The sequence below is a fragment of the Mustela putorius genome, unplaced genomic scaffold, assembly GCF_011764305.1.
Source record: "Mustela putorius furo isolate JIRA1106 unplaced genomic scaffold, ASM1176430v1.1 tig00003875_pilon_pilon_pilon, whole genome shotgun sequence".
NCBI lineage: Eukaryota > Metazoa > Chordata > Mammalia > Carnivora > Mustelidae > Mustela > Mustela putorius.
Window position 1 is genome coordinate 5,647,070 of NW_025422026.1, and position 25,998 is coordinate 5,673,067.

Consider the following 25,998-nt stretch of genomic DNA (forward strand, 5'->3'; position numbering starts at 1 on the left):
GTTGTGCAAAAGGAAAGAAGGGCAATGGCAGCCATCTTGTGACCATGAGGAAAATCAGAGCTAATCAGAGCTAATGCTGTGAACAGACACAGGGAACCTCATCCTGGTGTCATTGTTGAGGGGCTCAATCAGCCAACTCTGAAGACGGCTGGGATTTCGAGTTCTTTGTGAATCTACTTCATTATTGCTTACGTCAGTCTGAGTGTGGCAGGTCTACTAGGCATGCCCAGAGCATCTGACCCACCATGAGTCTTCCTGACTTTATAAAACAGGGTCAGCGGTTTGAAATCTTGAAGACACTAGGCTGTGTCTTCCTGAAAATCCTAGTGCCATACCATCATATAATGCATTTGATTAAACATTAGAAACAAGCTAATAGCATACCACTTTTTACAAGGACATTGATCCATCTCCCAAATTAGAGTTCCAGTTTATTAGATGGTTCCTTCTAGAATATACACTGCCTTTCTCCTGCATCAGTGTGAAGCCCGATGTGAGAGACAGGCTGGCTTGGGTCCCAGCCATTCCAGTGCCAATCACTCCTGTACTGCCTGTCATCTGGAGAAGTCAGGAAGAAAACAGTCCTATGCATCCCTGTTACTGACCTCAGACAGAAAGAGTGTGTGCCTCCACCATTCCCTGGGGACAACATGTGCAGGGACAGCTGTTTCCAAAAGGACAAATTCTGCTCCGGTCCCTCCTGGTTGGGTTTGGTACATGGCGGGTCTGCCAGACTGTGGCTAGTCAGACCCTAGTACACACAGAATTATCTAAAGTGCTTTAAAGTGCTGATCCCAGGCCATATGCCAGATCACTTACTTCGGACTCTCTGGAGTTGGGACTCAGGCATCAGCATTTTAAAAATTCCCCAGGTGCTTCCGATGCACGGCCAAGTTAGAGAATCAGACCTTTAGAGTCCAGATCAAAGGTTCTCCAAGTGAGGTCCTTCATTGGCAGCTTTGGTATATCCCCTGAGAACTTGCTGGAAATGCAAATTCTGCAACCCTATCCCAGACCTACAGATTCAGATGCTCCGGGGGTGGAGCCCTGCCATTTGTTTTAACAGATTTCCAGGTGATTCCAATGCAAACCAAAGTTCAGGCCTCTAAAACTCTACGGTGTGACAGATTGCCCTGGGGTCTTTTTTGAAATGCAGATTCTGATTCGGCAGGTGTGAGGGAGGGCTGAGTCTGCAGTTCCAGCAACATCCCAGGCCATGCTGATACTGTTGGTTCTCATACCACATTCTGAGTTGGAAGGGGCTGCACAGAGCACGTCTGTGCAGCTAATGGGGTTGCATCCTTGCTCACAAGAATAGAAAACTGAGGGCATCCGTTTCTGCCAGAAAACCCAGGCCACTCCCTGGTTAGCTGCTGCAAAACCAAGTTAGGGTGCCCGCAGCCATACCCAACCTCTGACTGACTGCCTGCGAGTAATGTCATCCAGGCAGGTTAACTCACCCGTATTGTTCCCTGCTATGTGGTCTGAGAAGGCATGCCAGACAGTCAGCTAGCTCCAGACCACCCAGGGAGCCTTTCCAAAGTGCTATCAGCTCTTTCTTCCAGTAGAATCTCTAAAGTCCCTTCTCCCCTCAATAAGGCCAGAGAGACTAATGTTCTTCCACAACTGATGAATGTGGAGGGCACAGGCTGTCGCTCACACTTAGGGATGTCACAACACCAGCCTATGAAACAGCTACGGACTGCAGAGGTGAGGCTCCTCCTCTAAGTGCGTGGCCTACATGGTCTTTGGCAAGCACCATGAAAAGTGTGATGGATTGTGGTCACACTTTTTGCCTTGGCTGCTGGGAAGCTCAGAGCTCTCCCTGGGGCTGTCCACACACCCTCCTGTAGATGGGACTGGGACCTCACCCAGCTTCCCTCATCTCTCTGGCTGCCCTATCCCCTTTTGTTATTTCCTTTCCCAGCCAAGCGTTTCTTTTAAATGTCAATGTCACAGTTATACAAATGTCTGTCCTCCCCCCATGCCTAGGTGTTGTGATCCTCCATGAGTACCTAACTTCTCTGTCCTTCAGCTTCTGCATCTCTAAGATGGGTATGATTAGCAGAGCCAACCTCCCCATGTGGAGTCCCTGAGTTAATAAAGGCCTGGCACACAGTCAGCACTCAATCAATAGTGGTTAGTATTTTTATTTATCATAGTTTACGTGAGCCCGCTGAAGTCCTCTGAAGCATACATACACGCCCCATCGCCAGCACCACCTTCCAGGGCGCCTCCCGGCCAGCCCGCAGCCCAGCCCAGTGAGGTCTCAGGCCTGGCCAGCCTTCCCCAGCCCCTGATTGGACAGGAGGCTCCCGAGTGAGCTGTGATGGGACCGCTCCGGCACCGCCCACTGTGCGTGGCCCACCCACCTTGGCTGTCCAGGCCGATGTCCATAACACCGTGCTTGACCTTCATGTGCCGGCTCAGGTTGCCCTTGAGGTTAAACTTGCTGGAGCAGTAGGGGCACTTGAAGGGCTTGCTGCCCGCGTGCAGATGCATGTGACCCAGCAGGTTGTACATGCGGTTGAAGGACTTGCCACACACCTGCAACACGCCGACTGGGCATCAGGAGCCTTCCGGGGGGCGGGGGGGGCGCCCCTCCCCCCACCCCCAGCCTGCTCCCACCTCCCTGCGGGGGCTTGAATCCCATTCGCTATGGACAGTGCTCACTCTGTCCTTTCCTAGGTGACCAACCCTAGAGGCCTGAGAGTCATAGAACCAAGGTCACTGCTCTACTCTACCTGAGCCAGAGTTACCAGAAACCCAGGGCTGGGGTCTCCAGCCACACTGAGTCCCATGCCTGGGGTTCTTCCCTCTGGCTGTGCCAGGACCTTCATCCCCTCCCCACCTTCCAAAAAAATACCACCTCAACAGCATATAGGCTCTGAACGCCATGACCCACGGTGACCCACCCCTGCAACCCTGAGCCTCGGCATTTTCACCCCAAACTGGGCTCCCCCTGCTTGGTCAGCTCTGGGCAGGTCCCAGCTGCCGCCATCATGCCCACCCAGGGCCACCCTTGGGGATGTCCTGCCCAGGGACGCTGACAGCCCCATACCTTGCATTTGAATGGCTTCACAGGCGAGTGTACAATCATGTGGGTCTTGAGGGTCTGCTTCTGCACGAAGGTCTTGAAGCAGATGTGGCACTGGTAGGGCCGGACGCTGGTGTGGATCAGCATGTGTCGCTTCATGTTTGCCTGCAGGGTGAACTCCCGGCCGCACACCTCACACTTGAACTCCTTCACGCCCTGGAGGGGGTGGGGGTGGGGGTAGAGATGATGGTCAGGCCACACGATGGGCACAGCCTCTGGAAGAGTGTGGGTGTGTGCAGGGGTAGGGGCACAATGTCTGAGTGTGTGCACGGCTTCCAGAAACCGACTTCCTGGGGGTGTTCTGGATGGGTCCCACTCGTGGAAAGCCACTGGGAGAATGTCAGGACAGGGCCACCATCTCCAGAAAGCCTTCCGGTTCCTACCCACACACCTGCTGTCTCCTGCCCACCTGGGCAGGTATACCTCTAGGTCTGCCCCAAGGCAAATGTGTATACTCGTTCATTCGTTCATCCAGGAACCATCTACTGGGAAGCATCATGCCAGGCATCTGGGATCTGTGGTCAAGGAGACAGCCACAGCTTGGTGGACTGTCCTCAGGTCAAGGGCACATGTATGTGTTTTTCCTCTTAGTGTTCTGTCTCAGCGGTCCTTCTGGCTCATGGACCCCCCTTGACAATCTGATGGAAAGTATGGACACTAAGGAAAAAATGACACTTCAGGGGCACCTGGGTGTCTCAGTCAGTTAAGCGTCTGCCCTCAGCTTGGGTTGTGATCCTGGGGTCCTGGGATTGAGCCCCGCTTCGGGCTCCCTTCTCAGCGGGAAGCCTGCTTCTCCCTCTCCTAAGCCTCTGCTTGTGGTCCCTCTCTCACTGTGTCTCTCTCTGTCAAATAAATAAAATCTTTAAAAAAAAAAAAAAAAAGAAAGAAAGAAAAATGACACTTTCGTCTGAATGCAGAGTTCTCAAACCTCTGGAGCCCATCTAGTTTACCCCGTGAGAGTTTCCCAAGCTTCCCTGGTGATAAGAACCAACCGTCTTGTTGCTCACGCAGTCTCTGGAAGATTCCTCCCTGGAGGGGCCGGGCCCAGGAATCTTTGGTCTCAACAGGTTGCTGAGATGATTCTTATCATTGAAGTAGTTTGGGACACCTGCCCCGGGAGACAATGCTTCCAGTGGCAAAGCCTCTGGTTTGACTGTAACAGGCTTGTCCACGGTCTGGAGGGGACCCCAGAATGGGACAGGGTGTTGTGGGCACAGGAGGTCCGACGTATTGTTGGGGGGAATAAAGTCAGGACAAATGCGGGGACCTGATCTCTCTGCTGAGCCAGTCACACAGTAGACCCCCAGTGGGACAGACATGTGTTTGGGGTCACAGCTGCTGTCCAGACTGCGTACGTGAGTTTTGTATTACAAGGTGGCAGCGCCTCTGTCTACCTCCTTCAGCAGACGGGGCTGTGTGTCCTGTATCTGGACTCGGGGGACACACTGAAGATGTGTCTGACCACCAGGGGGCCCCACCTCCGGGCGCTGACTCCCTAAGTACATATATGCACGCACTGTGCAAATCCAGACTGACGACAGGCATGTTTTCCATCTTGCCGGCCTCTGATTTTTGTTCTCAGATTTTCTTCACGGTATTATTTCTCTTTTAACACTTTGCAGACTTATGGGGCTTTTTAGTAGAGAAGAAAAATGGCACAGAGAGGGTCCATGTGCTTATGGCTCCCACCACCGCCCCCTGCAGACATGAAGTCAGTCAGTCGTCTGGTTTCACTCGACACACGGTCCCACTTTTATGGCCGAGCCTGGACTCAGCTTCAGAATCCTTCTTAACATCACACTCTGGGCAGCTGTACCCTACTGACTGGGGAGCAGCGGCCAAAGCCTACAAGTCATCTCTGCTCTAGAGGAAGATAGTCCCCAGGTGGGGAAGGAGGGAGTCACCCCCAACCCCACCACTCGCTGCAGCGTCCACTGGGAGAGGTGAGGACGCAGGCTGGACCCCGAGTGGCCTACAGCTGCCATTATGGAACAAGGGAGCTCTTGCACGTTGAACTGCAAAACGTGAAGTTGGTTGGATTCAGGGTGGAGACGATGGTGTAAGCTGAGGGCCGAGTGAGGCTGTGGGACCCAAAAGGCCTCATTCCATCAGCCTGGACAGAAGGCCCTCTTGGAAGGGGTGACAGTGGCTGAAAGGCAGGGTGGCTTGTGGGGAGGAAGAGAATGGTGGGGGACAGTGGGTCAAAGTAATGTCTCGAGGACACAGTGGACAAGGCCAGTGTGCTCCATCTTTCATCCCTACAAATCGCTCTGCCTGGTTTGTGTCCTTTTCCATAACAGATATTTTTCCTTCTTTCGGTTCCCTTTTAAAATGAAATATATTTAAGCTTTTTCCTAAAGGGAAACCACAGGTTTGGACACAGTTCGGTAATTACAAGGAGCAAAGAAAACCTCCACTTCTGACCGTCTCGTCCACTGCCCTGTGGCCTCCGCCCTCTGGGAGGGCTGGCTGCTTCGGAGGTTCTCCAACTGGGTTCCCCAGGGCCTGCTGGGGCTTCTCCAACATTTTATTCAAAAACTTCAAAAATTAAGTTTTACTGTTAAAAAAAAAAAAAGCCCTGAGTTTCAACTGTATTTTTTTTCTAATACGACTCCGAAAGAATATGTAATTATAAACATGACAGGTTCATCTGCCTCCCGTCTCTATAGCTCCCTAAGGGATCTGAAGCAGGACTTTGGGGAGCACTGGACAAGGCCTGCAGGAGGAGAGGAAAGAGCCTCAGGCCTGGGGCCAGGCCCCTTGGGGGGAAGGAGAGGTGCTGGGGAGGATGTGGGGGGGAGGAGCAGAGGCGCCAGGGCAGCCCCCAGGGAGGGCCGGCAGCTAGGTCCCCTCCCCCAACAGCCCCAGGAGGGCAAGTGGCTAGAGCCCCCCTCCCCCCTGGCAACCCTCCCCCCCAGTGCAGGTGGCTTGGTACCCCCCCACAAGTCCCCCTACCTTGTGGGTGAGGGAGTGCTGCTTCAGGTGGTGGATCTGGCTGAACTCCATGCCGCACTCCGTGCACACGAAGGGCCGCACGTTCTGGTGCTTGAGCATGTGGTTCTGCAGCTGGCTGCGGTAGTGGAAGGACTTGTCGCACTCGAGGCACTGGTACAGGGTGGGGCCCTGGTGGGAGGCCAGGTGGCGCTTGAGCTGCGTCAGTGTGGAGAAGTCCAGGCCGCACTCCACGCAGACGTGGCAGCGGCCGCTCTCATGCTTCACCTCGTGCGCCTTGAGCTCGCTGGGGTAGGCGAAGCCGCGGCCGCAGAAGTGGCAGCTGTAGGGCTTGACCTCCGAGTGCAGCAGCATGTGGCGCTTGAGGTGGCTGGTCTGCGTGAAGGCCTTCTGGCACACCTGGCACTTGTGGGGCCGGGTGCCCTGGTGTGTCAGCAGGTGCGTCTGCAGGTGGCTGGGCTGCTTGAAGAGCTTGCTGCAGTGCGGGCACGAGTGCGGCTTGATGCCGTTGTGGCCCAGGATGTGCGTCACCAGGTTGTACTTGGACGTGTAGGACTTCTCGCACATGCGGCACTGCCAGCGCTTCTGCCGGTCGCCCGCCTCCACCAGGTAGGAGTCGTCGATCTGCACGTTGATGTCCAGCCGGTCCAGCTGCGCCTTCTTGTGGCGCTCCACTGTGGAGCCGGCCGCGTCCGCCTCGAACTCGCTGGCCTCCTGCCACACGAAGCCCTGCTCTGGCTTCACGGGCTCCGGCGACTCCAGGGCGGGGGCCTCGGGGTCGCCCAGTGGGGCCAGGTGGGGCGCCTCGAAGCTACACTCGGAGGACGGCAGGGGCTCCGGCCCGGGCAGCGCCACGCCGGGCTCTGGGAAGCCATCCCGGGCCGGGTCGGGGAAGTGGGGGTCGTAGGCGGTGGCATCCAGCTCTGGCCGCGGGGCTCGGGGCAGGTGGCGCAGTGTCCGGGGCTTGCGGCTGAAGGCGCTCAGGTCGATCATCTTGACAGCGCTGCTCTGCACCAGGGCCTCGCCACCGCCGCCGGCCACCTCGGCAGGGGCCTCGGGAGGGCCCACATCCTTGTCGTCACCGGGCACGGACACCTCGTAGACCTCCTGCTCCTCCTCCTCCTCCACCTTCTCAAACTTGACCTTGGGCACCAGCCGTACAGGTGGCCGCGTCTTCCGCCGGGTGTGCTTCTCAAAGGCGGCCTCCACCTCCAGCACCTCCTCTTCCACCGGCTCCTCCAAGGCCCTCCCGTTGCAGGCCAGCTGGTAGACGTCGGGGCCGGGGGGCCCGGGCTCCCCCATGGCCGTCCCGGACAGCTCGGGCCCCAGGTCCGGGTAGAAGGCTTCGGCGCTTATGGTGGCTCCGAAGAGCTCATTTTCCGAGACCAGGCCCAGCACGGCAGCCTGAGCCAAGGACAGCACCACCACGGCATCCGTCTGTGTCCCTGAGTCCATGAAGCCCTCCATCCCGTGGCGGCTGGCTAGGAGGGCATCGCTGCAGGAGGAGAAGGGAGCGTCAACACAGCCGGCTCCAGGCTGCACACAAAACAGATACACACACACACACACACACACACACACACACACACACGTTCAGCAGAGACTTGGCTAATTTGGGCTGTGTCTGTCCCTGGTGTGTTTCTCCCGCTGTCTTGGGAACAGGACACCCTTGTCATCATGGGGACGCCCTCTGTGGATCTGCCCATCATCTCCATCTCCCTGTGGGATCCCAGATAAGCTGTGCCCCCTCGCCGGCCTCAGTCTTCCCACCTGTTAACAGGAAGGTAGCATTTCCACAGTGGTTCTCAAACTATGTTCCCCAGAACGTCCTTCCAGAGAGTTCCTCCAAAAAGCTGATTTGAAATTGTAAAAAAATAAAGATTCGTCTCTTTCAAAAATCGATTTTAGAGAACCCATTTCCTCAAACGTAATATACGCCTTCCCCCAGGACATTTTGTAGCCCCACTGGCTTTGTTCCCCAAGGTAATGAATTTTACACAGACCTTGAGACCATACAGTGAGGCGTTAAACAACCATGACCATCAGTAAGGGCTTGACCATATGAATGAGCTGTTGTGGTTTTTAGTTTTTATTTTTTTAAATGTGTTTTCATTATTACTACATATATATAAAGATTATTTACTCATTTATTGGAGAAAGAGAGAGAGAGAAGTGGGCGGCAGAGCAGAGGGAGAGGGAGAAGCAGGCTCCCCACTGAGCAGGGAGCCTGATGCGGGACTTGATCCCAGGACCCCGAGATCATGACCTGAGCCGAAAGCAGACACTTAACTGAGCCACCCAGGCACCCCGTTTTGGTTTTTTAAAAAAAATATCAATACAGATAGAGATCTATCTCTATCTATATTGAGGTGGGGGGAAAGAAAACAAATATATGGCAAAAATAAGGTAACACAAAAATAAATCAGGTGCCAAGGTCGATCTCAGGGTTACCACCTATCTATGAAGCCTGATGCTCCACGACTGTGTCTCTCTAACAGGTGATTGTTCTGGATTAGCGAAGTATTACACATTTAGATATCTAAATTTATGCCGATTAAAAGTAGGCCTTTCCTCTGCTTTGTACACTGGCGTTCCATGTAAAATGTGATCTGACGCAAGTCCCCATGATGGTTAACGCCAACGTTTGAGAGCACTGTCTGAAATAAAGACCAAGAGTCGACCCTCAGGTTCGCAGGCACGCGCTCTGACCTGATCGGTTCTTCTAAAAAAGCCAATGCTCTCACCTGTCGGGGTCCAAACCCTGGTGCACGGGCTCCCTGCCTTCCTGGGGGCGCAGTCTGGGTAACGGGCCTTTGCACACGGCTCCTCCCACCAGCCTCCCAGGCTTCCCTCAAATTCCACCTGTTCCTGGGACTCCCTGGCCCTCCCTCGGGCCCAGGCACCCTCTCCAGGCCTCCCCAGGACTGCTGTGTGTGCCCCGGATGTGGGAGGGCCTCCTCCCTGGCCTGGGACACTCAGCCTGACTGCAAGGCCCACCCCCACTCGGCGCAGTCCCATCATAAGTGCTCCATAGGGAGGGGAAAGATTATTGCTGGGGTGGCTCCTGGCTGCCCGGCCAGCTCTGGTCCCAGGGTCAGGGTCAGGGGCATGGCGGGCTTCAGCCCTTCCTCAGGAAACTGGCTCTGGGCCTCCTGCCTCCCTCCCCCCCACAGGCCAATGGAGCTTCCCCTTCCTGAAGCTGGCTAAAAATAAAACACCCCAGACAGGAATTTAGCTTCCTTGAAATGGACACTAAAGATTAAACTATTAATCTTAAAGTCAGGCTCTCGTGGGAGGGTCAGGTGGAACGGAACCTGACGCGGGCTCAGGGTCCATCCGGAACAGGCCGGAAGGGCTAAACCTCATTCAGCCCTGCCCCAATGCCCCACTGCATGGAATGGGGGTGGGCAGCTTGGCCCCAAGTCTGAGCTCTGTCACTTACAAGGGACTAAGAAAGGTCACTTCAAAGTCTCTTCTGCACCTCAGTTTCTCCATCTAAAACATGGCGATGGGGGGCGCCTGGGTGGCTCAGTGGGTTAAAGCCTCTGCCTTCGGCTCAGGTCATGATCCCAGGGTCCTCGGATTGAGCCTCGAGTAGGGCTCTCAGCTCAGCAGGGAGCCTGCTTCCCCCCCGCCCCCGCCTGCCCCTCTGCCTAATTGTGATCTCTGCCTGTTAAATAAATAAGTAAAATCTTAAAAAACAACAACAACAAAAAACATGGCGATGGAAAGACCTACCCACGGAAGGATCGTGAGAGCCCAGAGGTCGTAACTAGATGAAGGGGATTTGTTAATTATCAAGCCCTCACCAAATGCAAACAATTAAACTTATTTATTCGCCCAGATCCCGGAAGAAGAGCTTCCTGATGAAGGCCATAGAGCAGAGAGACGTCTCCCTCCCGGGGCCCCCAATTCAGCAAAGGTTGGGGTGCTTCTGGGATGAGAACCCATTCATTTCTTTGTGCCACAAACGCTTGCTAATAAAATCCCTGCTCCGGGTCCAGCCCTGTGCTCGGAGATGCGAGCTGGGGGAGTCAGTGGGTGAATCCTTAGAGACCGCTGTGCCCACCACGCCCATCCTGTGGGGCAGCATCGTCGCCTCCCCGCACCCCCCCCCCCCCCCCGGTCACCAGTCTGACACAGCACCCAGGAGCAGCCCTTATGCTGACTGTGGGTTTGAGCAAAGAACCCGCTCAGCACTTTTTCTAGACTCCTGTGAAGTCAGGGCCAGGGAGGGAGCCACTGACCGCCAGCAGTGGAACCAGTGCTGGGGACTTGGCCCTGGGTCTGGAGTTCAAAACCGGATTTTGCCCTTTCCTTGCTCAGGCACATCCCACAGCCTCCCCAGCCTGCTTCTTCTTGGGTGTGGCGGGGGAGCAGCGTCTCCTCTCCTCGTGGGGTGGGTGAAGAGAAGAGGATGGCAGTATGGATGCTCGTTCCCTTTCTGCGCTCCTCTCTGTGGCCCCAAAGCCGGCACCCTCCCCTCCTGGCGACCTCGAGGGAACATGTGCGAAGAAACCATCAGGCCTCTGGCAGCCGATGGGGCGTGGGAGCACAGGTGGTCCCCCGTGGGGCGGGGCATCCTCCAGCTTATTGTCCCTGCTAGGAGTGCCCTTTAAGAGTGCAAGGGACCACTCCTAAGGATCACACCAGCCTCTGACCCAGCAGGCGTCCCCTGCCTCTGGGAGCAGGCAGGCTGAGTCAATGTTTCTGTGACAGGAGCCTCGGCCTGGGTGTAAAAGGCGACCTGCCCGGGTTTCTCGCTCGAGAGGAGCTTGTGCCCATGCGGGGAAGAGCACACAGGTGCCAGCAACTAACCCTGAATATGGGCAGAAGAGCTAACTTCCCATTAACTGAGTGCTCACCAGGTCCCAGGGGAGCCATTCAATCCTGAAACAAGCCCCTGGGGGGTGGGGCGAGATGCACTCCACGAAGCCCAGGAACCCAGGGCCTCAGTCACAGGCTCAAGTGTCCCCTCAGTCACAGCAGAGCTGGGCCGTGCAGGCCCGGGGGCCCTCCGGTCTGGCCCCATCAGGGCCCCAGGCCTCCAGCTCTGTGCCTTTAATCTGTGCGACCTGGTAGGTCGTGTCACGGCTCTGAGCCTGGCCTTAGCTCCCAGGCGATGCCCGGTCACCCCCAGGTTCCGAGGAGCCAGCAGGTGCTCAGATGGGGGGGCCCAGGTGACCTCCAATTGGGAGGCCTCCGAGCTGTCCCTGCCCAGCTGGTCCGGGGACCCCTCTAGCACACCTCTACTCGGACTGCACTTCTTGCTGGAACCCTGCACCAGCCCGTGCCTGCGTGGCCCGTCAGATCCCTGTGCTTCCACTTGGCTGAGCAGAACACCGCCCCCCCCAACCCATCAGTGCATGTTCAGTGGGGCGACAGGGTCGGCTGAGTGCGCGCCTGCGTCTGCATGTACGTTTCAGAGGGGCCCTGTTTGCTGAGACAGAGGCTCAGAGAAAGAAACAGAGGGAATCTAATTTACCTGCATTGTGCATGCGAGCTCTGTCTACCAGACACAGAAACGAGGAGTGCAAAGCTGGGGACTCTGCAAACCAGTGTCCCTATTTCTCTCTTCTGGGTCCTCTTTTGGGCACCCCCCCCCCCACTGGTTACAGCCCTTCTGTTTTATGCCCTAGCTCGACACTGCCCAGGCCTGGAGGAGAGCCTGCCAGGTGTGCACCACCTGTGGGCCAGGTGCTCCCTCTTCACGGTCCCCCTTGTGGCCTCCCCTCTCAGGACAAGGCCAGCCCACCCCCCCCCAATTTATATGGCGCTCAGAATAAAAGCTCACCACGGTGACCCCAAGAAAGGGGAGCTCAGACCTTCCTGGGCTCTCTTCTGGGCAGGCTGCAGCTCAGCCTTCTGCCGGGGCACCCTGGGTTCCCAGCGTGGACAGAAAGGACATGGCAAAGGCAGGAAAAGAGAGGAGATAGAATAGCTGGTTGGTGGTAGCTTAAACACTGGGACGGGGGGTGGGGTGGATGAGAGGCCATGGAGGGGGCAAGGAAGAAGAAGGGGAGAAGGGAAGAGGGGAGAGAGAGGGAGGGGGTGGGGAGCTGTAGAGGCAGAGGAAGGGGAGGGAAGGAGGAGCAGCCCTACATCCCCGGGCCAGGCACCACCCAGGCCAGCCCCCTGGGGAGGGCCCCAAGCCTCACCCTGAGGCCCAGCAGGAGGCCTGGACAGCGACCCTGGCCCCCAGAGCGCTGTCACTTCACCTGCTGCTGTACTATAAGGGTTCCTGTCAACACCAACATTCTCGTCAAATGCGTTAAGGGTGACTTGCTGTGTGACCCTGGACGAGTCACCTGACCACACAAGGTCTTGGTTTCTTTGTTTGTAAAAAGGGCACACGCGGTTTCTCGGAACACTGAGGGCAGTTTAATCCTTGGCCTACCTGCCTGTCCCCCAGGGTCCCCTCTGCAAGATGGGGCAGCACTTGTTACCCACCCCCATTGTTCTAGAAGGTGCCTTTCCTGTCAGTGAGAGCCCCTTCACGCATCCCCACTCTGAGAGCCCGAGAGGTCTGGGGAGCTTGGGGCGGCCAGTGTCCCTAGAACACAGATGGCAGGGCAGAGCTTGGGAGGAAGGCACCGGAGCCTGGTCTGCCTCAGGGCCCCCGGGAAGGAAGTGACCAGCAGGTTATTCCTTGACTAAATTCTACCACCAGGACATCTCAAAAACCAACTGACAGCACAGGATCCCCCTTTGGGATGTCCCCATGCACTCGTGATCCACTCACTTCGATGACTACCCTGAGGGTCTAGAGGTGCCCCCACCTGTGCCCACACACAGGCTGCAGGGGGCTCCAGGCTTGTGCTGGAAGGCAGGTTTGGCCCTTGGCCCCTTCATCTTGGCCTTGAGGCACCAGGTGGCTGAGACGCTATGTCTCCAGTCCGGCAACTGAATCACTAACTCAGCCAGAGCTCCTGGGTACCCACTAGGGGCTGGTACTGGTCTTGGTTGTAGGGATACAGCAGAGAGCACTCAAGCAGCTGACCGGAGTGAACTCAGTTACAGTGGAGGCACCAGGATCTGGCGGGGTAGGGGAGGGCATGGGGAGCGGTGTGTGTGTGTGTGTGTGTGTGTGCGCGCGCGCGTGCCTTACTGGGGTGGGGTAGGGGCAGGGCTGAGGCCCCAGGGCCCAGTGGAGACAGTTCAGGGCCCCATAGGGAGCAGAGAATGGTCTCACATCTTGGTCTAGCATTTGCACCCTTTGGAATGTGATTCAGCCTCCCCTTTCTGCCCCCATCACCAGCTGCGGGGGTGGGGGGTGTGCGCATGTGCACGGGTGTGGGCCGCTGGGCCCTCTGCCCCTGGGTGTGGAGGGGACAGGTAGCTGAGCCCAGGGAAGGAAAAAAGTGGTTACAGGTATGACCCGGCCTGTGAGCACTCCTGGACTTCAACTTGTAGCAAAACTGCCGTCTGTGTCCTCGGCTGTCTTCCTCACTGCAGACTTCAAGGTAAATCCCCAGAAAGGAAGAGGAAGCAAAAGCCAGGGCTGGAGTCTTGTGCAAACCTCGGGGCTCCTTGCCACAGTCTCACTTCTGCCAGCCCGGGGCCTTCACTGGATGCAGCAGCCTAAGGCCTGAGCTGAGGGCACGGGTGGGGGTGGGGCGCAGCAGCCAAGGGGGAAGTGTGGGAGTCTCTGTCTGCCTCAGCTTCCCCTTTTCTCTAGGGACAGATTTGCTGAGCCTGCCTCTAGGAGTCGGGGTGGCTGGGCCACCAGCACATGTCACCAACCCACAAACCACACAAGGGCCTGATGTACACGTACACTGTGTTCAGACACTTCTTGCTACACCTGATCCTCCCAAGCCTTCCTGACTGCAGTGTGTGTGTTCACATGTACACACACATACATGCCTGTCTCCGACCTCAGGCCCTTTGCACAGGCTGACTCCTCTGCCAAGCCCGAGTGAATAACCCCTCATCCTTTAGGGTTCAGCGCAGGCACTGCCTCCAAGGAAGCATTCCTTAGCCTGAGGGCAGAGCGAGGGCCTCTTCTACAGCCTGAGGCCCTCAGGTTAATATTCCTGTAGACTTGGCTGGGCCGTGGTGCCCGCTGTTTGCTCAAACACTAATCTACATGTTGCTGTGAACGCTTCTGTGGATGTGATTAACATCTACAATCAGCTGACCCGAAGTAAAGCAGACTGCCCTCCTTAATGTTGGCAGCTCTTATCCAATCAGTGGTAAGCCTCCAGAGAACAGCCGAGGTTTCCCAGAGAAGAAGGGATTCTGCCTGAAGACCGAATCATGGAAATCCTGCCCGCGTTGCCAGCCTGCTCTGCAGATTTCGGACTTGCCAGCCCCCACAATTGGGTGAGCCAATTCCTTAAAATAAATCTCGCTCTCTCTTTGTATATATATATCCTACTGGTGCTGCTTCTCTGGAGAACTTGGTACAATCACGCTGATTCATGACTGTATGTTTACGATCATCTCGCCAGCAGCCGGCCCACCCAGAGGACAGGGACTGGAGGGGAGCAGAGGGGGTCCGCCACGGAGTGTCCTGGGAGAGAGGCACCAAGCTAGGGGAAGGGGGAGGCAAAAGCTGACAGCCACTGGGTAAGGTCCCCTCCTCCAGGACGCTGTGACGCCTGCACCCAAGGAAACAAGGGATGGAGTCCCCGTGGTGAGAGGCACAACCTTGGGCTCCCTGTATTTGTGTGACCTCGCAAACTGTCCCGAGGGCAGACATCCTGGCTTCACAGGGTCCAAAGGCCTCAATTGATTAAGAGGACCAGTGCCTGGGCCTGGAATCTTCTGAGATATTTTCTTTTTAATTTAATTTTATTTATTTATTTTTAGTAATCTCTACACCCAACGCGGGGGCTCGAACTCATGACCCCGAGATCCAGTGTCGCACGCTCTTCCGACTGAGCCAACCAGACGCCCCTGGGCATCCTAGCGTTCCAAAAGTTCCCCAGCTGATCCTGATTCTCCCAGTTAATTAGTTAAGATCTGGCGAGCACCCTCGCAGTGACCTGGCCTCGAGGGTGAATTAGGAGTATCCTACTTTATTAATAGGTGGAATTTAAGAAACAAAACAAAGGGAAAAAAAAAGCAAAGGGAAAAAAAAGAGAGACACAAACCAAGAAAGAGGTAACTCTAGTGAAAACACTGCTGCTGACCCGAGGGGAGGAGAGGGGCGTGGGGGAAGCAGGTGCTGGGGATTCAGAAGCGCACAGGTGATAGCACAGGGTGACGTATGGAAATGCTGAGTCACTATCGTGCACACCTGAAACTAACGTAACCCCATGTTAGGTGACTGAGATTCAAAAGGAGAACCTACCTTCTTGAGGCTGTAACAGCTCACCCCACGTGGGCTCCTTCCTCTCCCTCCCCTAAGGGCAGCTGCCCCGCTCCCAGTGCGGGGTCACCCCACACAGGCGGTACCCATGGGAGCTGGACCCAGATCCTGGCCTGCTCCTCCCCATGCCCCAAATGGACTCGGGCCAGACGGGCTCCTCTCTGGAAACCTGGCTATGCATCAGGCCTCACGCCCTCAACCACAGGGATGTCCGAGGAATTCACCCAGGCACGCCGTGAGACGGAGTCAGGCCAGGTCAAGAATGGGCAGAGCTGAGCGAGCCTGAGGCATGGGGAGTGGGAGGGGAGGGCTGGGGGCTGTGCCTGGGTCTCTGAGGAGCAGGGCCCTGGCCAGAGGTGGACTGAGGCACCTTCGGGAGAGCCTGGGGAGCCCCGTACCCTGGATGGGCCCGACCCCTGCTTTTGAGATGGGTCGGGCCCCTTGTCCTGAGATGGGTCGGGAGGGTCTCTGATCCTTATAGAAATGAGCCTGACTAAAAATGACCCAGGCATCTGAGGCAGAAATTAGGGGAGCAAATGTCACGCCGCCTGTAGAGATGCGGGTGTGGGAATGATGCGGTGTCTCTGATCTGAAGTCACCAGGCCCCCAGAAGCCGTGGGCCCCCAGCCTCCCACCTGACGCCCCACAGGCTCCCTGGGCAGATGCGTCTGTTTCTTCACCACAAAGGAAGAAAGCTCGGTTCTGCCACAGCGGGACAGTGGCCCTGCTGAAGGGCCTCGGCGCGCACACTGTCGCCGTGTACCCTCAAGGCTGGCCTTGGAATCTTCATCGGCAGGGCTGGAAGGAACTCTGTGGACCCTCCTGTCCACCAGTATCAAAAATTTGGAGATGTGGGAAGCCAAGGCCCCGAGCCCTCCCCCCACCTCAAAGAGGAACCTGAGAGCTCTTGATTCTGGCTACATTTCTGTCCAACCATGTCAACAAACATGGTGGTCACTCCACACTCAGCCTCCCCCTGGGGTGTCTGTTTCCACGGTCTGAGGGCCTCAAGGGCGGGCACGGTGGGCACGGTGGGCTCTGGCAGCAATGGAGTCAACTAACCTGCAAGGAAGGGTCCTGAGCTCTCGAGAGTTGGCCCTCACAGCTGGTCCTTGGCCTCCAATGCTAGAACAGTCCTAGCTCCCCACGCTGCTCAGGGTGTCAAGTGCGCCCTGTTCCCGCGGTCAAGTGCAAACACCTCCACCAAGGACTTAGAGGAACTTGCGTGATTGGTTTCTGCCCATGTGACAGCTTCGGGGCGTGCTGCTCGATCCCTGACTTATCACCCCAGAAACGTGGGCTTTTTTCATCTTTAACAGACCTGCCTGCACACAGCCTTTGCATACGCTGTTCCCCCTGAATGGAATGTTCTTCCTCATCTTTTACCTTTCTAGGGGGCTGCCCTTCCTCAGGAAGCTGTCCCTGACTCTCCCCATGACCCCCAGTCAGGCCTGACTCCCCCACGTTCTAAGAAGCTAGGCATGTAATACTTTCCCTTCCTGGACCTTATTAAAAGTCATAATGCTGTATCTCTTTATGTAACTCTTGGCTTGCTGGCTGGCCCTGCGGTTAGCTTACCCTGACAAGGCCAGAGCAAAGAGCATGTCTGTGTGCTCCCCCCCGCCCCCACCCCCGTGCCTTCCCAGCAAAGTGTGCACCCAGAACGAAGGCCGTCCTTTTGCAAAGACCCATATTCAAGTGCAAAGAAAAAAAAAAAAGCCCTTTGCTGAGCCCCAGGTAGAACCAGCTCCTCTCCTGAGCCTAGACTTCCGCTCCTTGAACTCCACGACCAGCGCCAGTTCCCAGGAGAAGGGACAGCAGGCCTCGTGTTTCCAGAAAACTCCATGTCTTTCCTCCAGTTCCAGAAGCAAAAAGCACATCTGCTCTCCAGACAAAGACCCCGTGCTGGACCCAAAGATCACCAGCTTCATGTCACAGGGAAAAACAAACAAAACTTGGGCTTACAAGTTCATGGGACAAAGATAAGAATCACAGATGGTGGAACCACAGGGCATTTTATTGGGCTTGAACTCCGTTGGGCCCTGTGATGAGCACACACAATCTCTCGGCTTCCGGGAAGCCCTCTGGGGACCGGAGGACCATTTCTGTTGTGCGGTTGTGGAAACGGAGGCTTGGAGAGAGGCAGCCCCTGTCGGGGGGGTGGGGGTGGGGAAGGGGGGACTGTGTGCAGCTGACTCCAGCTGGGTCTCCCTAGGACCCGGGCCAGTTCTGGGCAGGGATGAGCTGTCCAGTTGCATCTTCTACTCCTGCTGACCTCAGTTTCCCTGCCAGGGCCGGAGTCAGCCGTGGGAGCCCCTCATGGCTTCCCTTCTTCCTCACCAAGCCCCGCCCTCGCGGGGACCTCAGCCTTCTCCATCCTGTCTTCCTCTCCCTCCATTCCTCCCCTCCTTCCGTTTCCGTGGCAACCCCATCCTCTGCTCTGCCGCTTGGTCCCGCGCTCCCATCTCCTCTTTCCTCTTTCATCTCTCCCCTCCGCGCGCGGGGTATGGTCCACCTACCCCTCTGTCCTTTGCTTCCGGTCTCTCACTCCCTTTTGCTGTGCTTTTTATCTCCTTCAATGTTCTCTTGTCATCTCAGGGCGACATTTATTTATCTCTTGCTTAAGATAAAAGAAAAAGGAGGGAAGGAAGGAAAAGAAACCCCCGTTTCGCCAGCCCGGCTTCTCCAGAACCTAGAGACACAGATGCAGAGTCACCCCAGAAGGGGCCCCCTGCCCGCCACCCTGCAGGCTCCCCACGGACCTCACCTGTAGAGGGGAGGAGGCAGATGCACGGCGGGGAGGATACCTGGGAGGTGTCTGGGTGAGGGCTCACTGGAGCAGGCACTCCAGGGGCCTGCACCCTGCTCTCCTAAGCTGGGGGAGACGCCGGAGGTCCCCTGAGGATGCAGCAAGGGCAGGAACTAGAGCGTGGGATGAGCCACGTCCGGAATCCCTCCTCCGGGGAGCCCACGGAAGCCCACGCGCACATGGCCCTGCGCCGCCGGCCCCAGCCCCACGTGCGGGATGCCCAATCTACCAGGCGACGTACGTTCCCGCTCCAGACGGGATGGCGGATCCGTTCCTTCCTCAAGATTCACTCTTCACCAAAATTCTAACCTGTCTCCGAGAAGAAGACACGTCCCCTCTGCTAACCAGCTCTGTATCTCCCCACTCTAAGGCAGACAGAAGGTGGTCGGCCCATTTCCCTCCAGCCATCATCTACCGAGCTTCTGTGACGGGCTGGGCACGTGATGCGGGCCATCCCATGGAGACAAGCATCTTAATTTTCATTTCACAGATGGGCAGACCGAGGCTTGGAAAAGCGGTCACTTGTCCACATCACGCCGTCAGTAAGAGGTGAAGGTGGGCTTTGCACTGGTTACAACCATGTTCTTCCCCAGTTAGGTCCCTTCTGCCTGAGTCCCCAGGAGGGGAGGGTCAGCCCCCCCCCCTGCTCCGGCCCAGCCAACCGCATCCCCCCAACCCTGCCTGCTGCATTTCTGTGTTCAATCTAGAGTGATCAGAAATGACAAGAGAAACAAAGAGATTTACCACGGAAAGACAAGGAAGCCGATTATCGCCGTGGCCCCAGCGTCTCAAAGTGACAGAGAGGATAGATAGCTCGGTGAAAAATGGTATTACTCTCCTCCAAGACCAAAGTCACCTGGGGAAGAAAGAGCCTGTGGATCTTCGGGTGCCCCACAGGCCTGTGAGCCTCTGTGGACGCTGTGACCCGTTGCTGGGCCAGGGTCTGGGGCCTGGTATTCGTTCCCTAAGTCCCGGGACTCAAAGGCTCTGCTGGAAGGGCTTCTGGCCCGCCCCGTTGGGTGCAGCTGGCAAGGCCTGGCCACAGGAGACAGCACGTCCCGGGCTGAGGCCTGCTGAGCCCACAGAGGCACGAATGACACAACAGCTCTGCTTCTCCCCCAAGAGGCAGGTTTAGCGCCTCAGGAAGCAAGGTCGGGAGCAAGGTCGGGGAGGAAGAGACAGGAAGCAGCAAAAAGGGATGGGTGAGTAGGGATGGACAGCCCCTGGCTCTGCAGATGAACCGAGTGAAGGAGGGAACCTGGCCTTCAGGCTGGCAGGCTTGGCCTGCCCCCGGTCTCTGCCACTTATGAGCTGTGTGACCTTGAGCAATTTCCTCAACCTCCCTGGGACTTGGTTTTCCCATCTGTAAAATGGGAGGAGGGATATGGCAAGGCCCTGCCTTAAAGCTCCTCCTTCAGGTCAGGCTTGTAGCTGATGAGATCGTGTCTGGGAGGCATGGGAGCCTCACAACAGGACCCACTTCACAGCGGAGTCCAGTGACCTGCCCTGAAGCCACCAGATCACCAGAAAAAGGCGGAGTTTAAGTTTCCTTCTTGGCCAGTATTTTTAAGGGCGAGGAGATCAGGGAGCTCGAATCTGGTAACAATGCTGGAGCGTAGTAAGGACTAGGTTTCTAGGAGCTCACGTTTGTCTTCTTCCCATCACCATCCACTCTGCTGGGCCAGGCTGGTGCGGGCTGTTGGTGGGACCCCAAGATCCCCACTCTCAGGGGCCTCACAGTTTGGTTAGAAGGCCAAGACTAAGAACCACGGAGCAGAAGAGCAGACTGGAAATGAGCCTGCAATTGTGGGGGTGCCACAAAAGGACAAAGTAACGTTGCCCCCCACCATTTCAGCCTGGGGGGGGGTCAAGAACATTCTTCCTTGTCATGTGGCACTTCGGGAGGCCACGGAGGCTCGGGCTGCAGAGTCGGCCGTTGGTGTGAGCCTGTCTCTTCTGCAACAGGGGACCGAGGTTCCCCTTTTCCAGAGCTGTCAGGAGGTTTCCCGGAGCCCACTAAACTCAGCGAGTATGATCCCTGCGGCTCTGTATACGGACGTCGGGCAGAGGGGCAGGGAAGCCTCGAGATGGGGGAGGCTGGCTAGGAAGCCCCCCATCCCCAGAGATGCAGGACGGAAGAGGGTCTGTCCGGCTGGAGGCAGAGGGTGGACAAGGGACAGTAAGGAGAACAGAAGAGCCGCGGGTGGAGAGGGTGCTGGGGGATGAGGCTGGAGGAGGGCGGCCCGGGCCCAGAGCCCTCCCCTTCTTCCTCTCCACCACTGCCGGTGTGAGTCAGCCCCCAGCAAGGCTGTCTCCCGATGCCCAGGCCGTAATCAACATTTATTTTGCACACCCACACACCCAACTCGAGAACGGATTTATGCCAGGAGAGGAGTAGAAAATGCCTCTCATTCACGGAAAGCCTCCATGTAGCTCCCGGGGGGGTGGGGAGGGACAGCTGGCCCAACATTTCGGCTGACAGCGTACACAGGCAGACGTCAGACACGCACGCCGGCCACCCGGGCCGGAATCAGCGGCGAGCGGGAGCCTCGTGCAAATCCATCCATTCTTAGTCACCTTCATGCAGCGAGGGACGGGACCCACGCAAGGGGCAGGAGCCGGCGTGCACACGCACACTCGCGGACCCCGCAGGCTGGCCGGGGAGGAATGCACGTGGGGGCGGAGGGAAGCCACCTGCGACTGTGCGAGAGGCGGGCAGGGTGGGTGGGCTGGGCATCCCAGTGCGGGTGGTGGCTGCTGAGTCTGCCCAGTCCTGGGCATGAACTCGGTGGGCCACGGCAGGCCTCATCTGCAGGCTGGAGGAGAGGTGAGGGGAGTCCGGGAAGGTAGGGGGTCCTGGGAGGGAGAGCCAGGAGGGGCCCTGGAGGGCAGGTCCCCAGCAGGGAGGTGGATCCGCAGACCCAGAGAAGTGCTGCTCGAGTGGCCCACTCAGCCCAGAGCGCTATCTGGTTCCCTATTCAGTCTAGATCACAAAGGATGATACTCAGGGGCTCCAGAGGCCTCAGCTGCAGAGCCATGAGCTCTGGGTCGTGGATCCCCAGGCACAAAACTTCAAATGCATGTGGTCCCGGGACCCAAGGGCCAAAACGACTTTAGTGGAGGTGACAATCAGAAAACAAAACTTCAAATGCATGTGGTCCCGGGACCCAAGGGCCAAAACGACTTCAGTGGAGGTGACAATCATAACATGAATAGCTATCTGGCCTTCAGCAGGGGTGACTGTGGTCCCGCTTGAAGGCTTCCTCCCCACCATCCCGCGGGATGTGGAGTCAGCCGGGCCACTGCCTGCCTGGCTGAATGGCCTTAGGTGATTCGCTTCACCTCGCAGAGCCTCAGTTTGCTCAACTGTAAAATGGGGATAAGCTGCCCGCCCTACAGAAGGGTAGAGAAGACTAAACAGGATCATGGGGTGAAAGTACCCAGCATGCGGGCTGGCGTTTGGTAAATGGCGTTTTTTTTTTGGCTTCACCACTACAATATTTGTGCACCCACGATGTGTGTCACCTAGAATATCTGGCATGTCTTTTATACTACGAAAAATACGCTCTCACCACTCCCATGAATGAGCATGACCACGTGGGAAAAGCATCTCCTATCGTGAAGGAGAGAAAGCAGCCAAATCAGGGACATGGACAGAGAGGCTGGGAATGAACCTGACCTTATGCAAGGTTCCAGTTTCGTTCTCAGCTCACAAAGGAGCTCCTGGCTTGTCTGGGGACTTGGCATTCCCGACCCCAGGGCTTGTGGGCCGTGAGGGTCCCTCGGGCCCAGGGCCCAGAGCGGAGCCCTCGAAGAGTCAGGAAGGCCTCTCCCCACCAGACGTGGAAGCCCTCTTCACAGGTGCCAGACATCGTCTTTTCAGAAACATTACAACCCGGGGCGCTTGGGTGGCTCAGTGAGTTAAAGCTCTGCCTTCGGCTCAGGTCATGGTCCCAAGGTCCTGGGATCGAGCCCTGCTCCGGGCTCTCTGCTCAGCATCCCTGCCTACCTGTGATCTCTATCAAATAAATAAATAGAAATCTTAAAAAAAAAAGAAATATAACAACCCATCAAGGCAGCCCCAAAGACCAAATTCCTAAACAAATCCCAAAGCCCAACTCTCCTCCCGCAAATAGTTGATTTCTGGGACCCCTGGGCACCTGCTCAGTCTCTCAGAGCTGGGATGGCCCACCGTCAGCAAACAATCCTGATGGTCACAATGTGAAGGAAAGACGCTGAGAATGAGACCCCCCCCACCCGAACCCGGATTCCCTGGAAGGAAAATAAATGCCCACGAAGCTTCTTATGAGAAAACCACTCTCAGGGACACACACACAGGTCAGGGGACAAGGGTCACTCTCTTCCCTGCACCGCAGCACAGGCCTGCCTCCGGGAGGCTGGGCAGAGCCCCTCCTCCAAACATCCCCCAAGCTGGGTGCCAAGTGCAGGATGAACACAGGCTCTTCCGGGACTCGGGAGAGCCAGGCCGCGCTGGGGAGGGAACCTGCCCGCTGGGGCGTGCACAGCCCTCCAGGGCACCCTGCCCGGGATCATCTCTGCTGGGGGCCAATCTGGCCTCCCTCCGGGCAGCCCCGGGTGTGGGCAGGGCCCATCCCTGCTCTACACACCAGGGATGAGGGTTCCGGCTGTCCTGGGAGCTACAATGCTGGCCTGTGCCAGCCCGAAGGGCACCACCTGACCTAGTACTGACCACTGTCTGTGTGGTTGGTACTGGTCCCATCACCCCGTGTCCTACACATAAGGAAACTGAGACACGGAAAGATTCAGAACAGCAGGGCTTGATCTCACCACCCCGAGATCATGACCTGAGCCGAAATGAAGACTGGGACACTTAACCTCTTGGGCCACCCAGGTGCCCCAGGCAGATGGCATTTAGAAACTTCTAGGGGAACGTGAAATTGCTAGGACATCCGGGCAGGGTTGGTAAGGTGTTGGTCTGTAAGGATTACAGAGAAGAGTGGCTTTAAAAGTAGAAGCGCTGGTTTAGAGCCCAAACTGGTTTCCGAAGGCCTAAGTTCAGTCCTGCCCCTGTTCACGCCCAGAGGTGTGACTATTTCTCTCTCCCAAAGTGCGGTGGCATGGACAGTCCCAGCCTCACACGCTGAAAAATGGAAAAGAGTCCACAGAAGAACCTGGCACCACTGCCGGCTGCTATTATTAGCACTCGGCACCCTGCTGGGGCCGTAGCATCCCTTGATGCCAGTCCTCAAAGGGGGGCTGACCCCCGGCTCCTCTGCAGCCCTGGTGGCCAGGGCCCAGGAAACACGCCTGCCTCTCAAAAACCTTTCCACAGACGCAGACCCTCATTCCTCTGCCGGGAGCTGCTCCCTGTTCATCTCCAGGCCGGGGTGGCTGTGGGCGCCTTCCCAGAGTGAGGAGATGTTCCGGCCCAAACCGGAAAAACCTGCCGGCCGCCCACACCCCTAACACTTGCAACCTCCAGTTTTGCCAGCAGGTGTCCTGAGAGGCAGGTGGGGCCAGGAAGAGCAGTGGTGGCCTTCTGGCCGGGCGCCTGTCTCCGATCTCTCCAGCAGGGATGACACCAGCTTCCCAGGCTGCTCCATCCTTCCCTGAGGTCCAGATCCCAGACTTCGCCGGGTAACCCCATTCCCTGCTACCTTAACCCATGGTCCACTTCGTCCAGCTCCCCAGATCCAGAGTGAGGACACAGTCCATGCTCCAGGCATGCTTCCTGAACAAATCACCTTTTGGGGTGTTGGGGGAGGGGTGGTGGTTCAGATCTACCTCCCCGATGCTCTTCCTCCACCTGGACCCCGGTGGCCACAGGTGAGCCGCTCTCTGTCCCTACCTGTCCTGCTGTCTGGCTTGGTCACTAGCTGTTCCTGCCCGGGCCACCCTCCATGTCTGGAACCTTGTCCCAGTCTCCTTTGAGGAGGAGGCAGCCCCTCTCCCTCAACACCTGGTGCCCTCAAGGCGTAGGGGTATGGGGCTTTCCATCCTACCTTGCACTCAGATTTGTGCTGTGCTAGAACCATCCCACACCCATTCACACCTCAGCAAATATTTACGAAGCCCCTGCCCTGGGCCAGCGGGCCTGGGTGTGGCAGAGGAGGGAGACACAGAGCTTGCCCTGGGCCTCCCCTTGGGCCTTGGGGCTTATGCCAGCATGCTCATTCCACATCACCTGGGTCCCTCGCACCCCAGGGCTCCCCGTATCTCCGCAGGTCACCTAGACATTCCTCCTGGGCTCTGAGGAGGGGCAGAGGGTCTCCCAGACCGGCAGCCTGAAGCCAGCCCTCCATGGGCAAGAAATGGACCCCCAGCCCTGGCCGCTCTCTCCCGCAGGCCTGCCTCCCCCACACTCCTCAGGTAACCCACTCACAGGCCGTCCCTCTCGGGCCTCAGGCTCGAGGCCTTCACCACACCCCGGCTGCAGCCTCTGGAGGTGCCTGATTTCTTGCCTTCTTGCTACTCCCTGAGCAGGGGGTCAGGCCCCATGTCCTCCACCGCCGCTTGCACCCCTATTCTCTGTCCCCTCTACCGGTCATCCAAGGCGAGTGCTTCTAAACGCAGAGGCTTTGATCTGGGCCTCCCCCCTGATCTGGTGGCAGCCCTGCCATGTTCTCCAGGCTCCAGGCCACTCACGGCTTCCCTCCATCTCTGTTCCTTCCTCCCGGTGGGCTCTGCTGTCCTGTCTTACCGGGGCTTCCTCAGACTCTCCCCTCTGTGCTGATGTCACTAGATGGAAGCCTCTGGTCCTCACCCCGCACTTCCTAGGCATCAAACCTCTGCCAACCATCCCTCTGAACTCCATAGAGGGTTCGCCTCCCAGCAGCCGTTGGCCCCTCTCAGCATCCTCCTCTGGGCTGTTCCAGGTTTTCAGTCCCCTCTGTGGGACTCCAGGGCCAGGTGATGCGGGACCTGCTGCCCCCAGGGGATGGGGGTCACATGCCACACAACCGAGGCAGTGCGTGCGGACCCGGCCTTCTCGTGCTCAGCCCACGTACCGGATCCCTTAAAGGAAAGCCAAGTTCTCACAGAGGAGGGTGTTTTGGGTGGGTGGGGGGGTCTGCATCACGTGGGACCTTGACCCTCACATCAAAGTCCCCCCTAGGGCCAGGCAGAGATGGAGCTGGTCCCCAGGGCCACCTCTGACTCCTGCAGGCGGCAGGACTGGCCCTTCCCGGCAAGAACGGTCGGCCTGTGTGCAGCTCCCTCTGGTCTGGCGAAGCCCCTTTCCAAACCCCCTTCCCCTCTCAAAGTGGGAGCCTAGAGGAAACCATGTCCCACACAGCGGGCTTTTTTTTTTTTTTTCTTTTTTTTCTTTTTACACATTTAGAGCAACGGAGGAAAAGGAACACATTCACATTCTCCCCTGCTCAAATAAACCGACTTCTCTGTTCGTTGCATCCCTTGAAAACAGAAGCACTATTCAAAAAGAAAAAGAAAAAAGAAGAAAGAAAGAGGCAGAAAGAACTGAATAGAAGAGGAAGAAGGGGGGAAGGAGAGCGGGAGGAGTGTGGTCCCCGAGGGAGCCGGGCAGGGCTCGGCATGAAAGGCAGAGCGTGGAGGGAAGGACAGCAGAGACACAAAGCGGGAGGGAAAGACGGAGCTTTGAAAGGAAGAGTGTGCTGTGTGAATACGGGGCAGGGGAGGGGGGGCGCTTGAAAAGGAGCAGCCGAGGCGGTGACCCCCTCATTCACCCTCGTGCCAATCACGGTGACAATGCAGACCCTTCCCTTCATTTTTTCCTTCTCCCCTTTCTGGGGGAGAAAGGGAGGCAGGGAGAGGCGGAGAACTGCAAGTTAATTCCTAAAAATACCAAAAATAAATTCAGTTCCA

General features: G+C 57.1%; 1 protein-coding gene across 8 annotated transcripts in view; it reads right to left on the reverse strand.

Annotated features, from left to right (window-relative positions):
* Positions 1–25,998, reverse strand: part of ZNF710 (zinc finger protein 710) — a 67,426-nt gene that overhangs the window by 3,964 nt on the left and 37,464 nt on the right. The window contains exons 1-5 of one of the 8 annotated variants that reach the window (XM_045067280.1): positions 18,133–22,124; positions 17,885–17,985; positions 6,053–7,544; positions 3,062–3,253; positions 2,373–2,547 (exon numbers count right to left, since the gene is read on the reverse strand). In XM_045067280.1, the coding sequence (XP_044923215.1) occupies positions 2,373–2,547; positions 3,062–3,253; positions 6,053–7,516 (1,831 nt within the window). In that variant the 5' untranslated portion in view covers positions 7,517–7,544; positions 17,885–17,985; positions 18,133–22,124. Of the gene's footprint in view, positions 1–2,372; positions 2,548–3,061; positions 3,254–6,052; positions 7,545–7,819; positions 7,995–8,052; positions 8,156–11,843; positions 14,830–16,427; positions 16,973–17,884; positions 22,125–25,998 lie in introns of those variants that run through there. The other 7 variants (XM_045067278.1, XM_045067277.1, XM_045067279.1 and 4 more) reach the window with 7 other exon arrangements.